Source organism: Charadrius vociferus, unplaced genomic scaffold (genome assembly GCF_000708025.1).
Source record: "Charadrius vociferus isolate BGI_N301 unplaced genomic scaffold, ASM70802v2 scaffold1122, whole genome shotgun sequence".
Taxonomy (NCBI): Eukaryota; Metazoa; Chordata; class Aves; order Charadriiformes; family Charadriidae; genus Charadrius; species Charadrius vociferus.
In genome coordinates, this window is record NW_009647051.1 from 2,083 (window position 1) to 3,119 (window position 1,037).

At 65.0% G+C, this 1,037-nt stretch overlaps 1 protein-coding gene across 1 annotated transcript in view; it reads right to left on the reverse strand.

Annotated features, from left to right (window-relative positions):
* Nucleotides 1-1,037, reverse strand: part of LOC104295935 (RING finger protein 121-like) — a gene marked incomplete at both ends in the record, with an annotated part of 12,553 nt that overhangs the window by 2,078 nt on the left and 9,438 nt on the right. Inside the window, one exon of the mRNA XM_009895753.1 lies at nucleotides 127-263. Within this exon, the coding sequence (XP_009894055.1) occupies nucleotides 127-263 (137 nt within the window). The remainder of the gene's footprint in view (nucleotides 1-126; nucleotides 264-1,037) is intronic.

Consider the following 1,037-nt stretch of genomic DNA (forward strand, 5'->3'; position numbering starts at 1 on the left):
AGCAGCGTGCCGGGGTGTCGGGCACGGCAAAGCCAGCGGCTCCTGGGCACAGCCCCGAGCCCCTCGTGCCGCTCTACCGGCTGCTCCCCTTCCCAAAGCGCTGGGTCCCACGAGGAGAAAGGATACGGGTTACTGAACATCCTCTTGAGATCCACCTTCTCTTTGCAGTACGGACACGTCTGCTTCTTCCCGACGATGCACCAGCCACGGATGCAGAACTCGTGAAATCTGAGGAGCGCCACGTTAAGGGGAACCACCTCGGGCTGGAGGAGAGGGGACACGACCGAGCGCAGAGGAAACCATCGAGCTTAAAAAAAAAAAAACCCTAAAAGGTCACCCCCCACACCACCGCGTGAGGGACAGGAACCGTCCACGCCGTCCAAGGACGGCCGCATTGCACAACCGCAGCCCTTTCCTAGAAGGCGCAGCGCCTTCCAGGCACAGAGGAAGGGGCTCAGGGGGCGGTGGGCCGGGGAGGGATGACGAGGGCTACGACCAGCGCGCCGGGCGCGGGCGAGACACAAACGCTGCACCAACGGCGCAGACGTAGCGGGGCACACGCTGACACCGGGGCCAGGTTAGACCGACACGGGCAGCCAGGGCGGAGGAGGCAGGGAAGCTCCTCCATCCGAGGGCGAGAGCCGGCGGCAGAGCACCGGCAGGGATGTGCCTGGCTGTGAAATTCCACGGCTTCGAGCACCGGGAAGGGTTGCCAAGCCCAGGAGAGCTCCGCAAAGGCGTCAGGCGAGGCTCCTGCGAAGGCTCCTCAGGAATTAACGACATACTCAAGGAATTTCTCCCACGGTTTGACGCGCAGGTGACAGCCACCCTGCGTCACGGCAAGTGGGCAAGGAGGATTTGCCCAACCTGCGCGTAGGTTGCCCGGAGAAGTCAGGCGGAAAGGTGGGGTGGCCGCAGCCAGGGCCCCGCGGCGCAGCTCCGGGGTGAGGCGATGCTGCGCGCCCTGACGGGAAACTCCGCCAGGCAGGAGGGTGTCACCCAGCACACAGAAACTCCCCCGGGTGACGCCTCTGCTG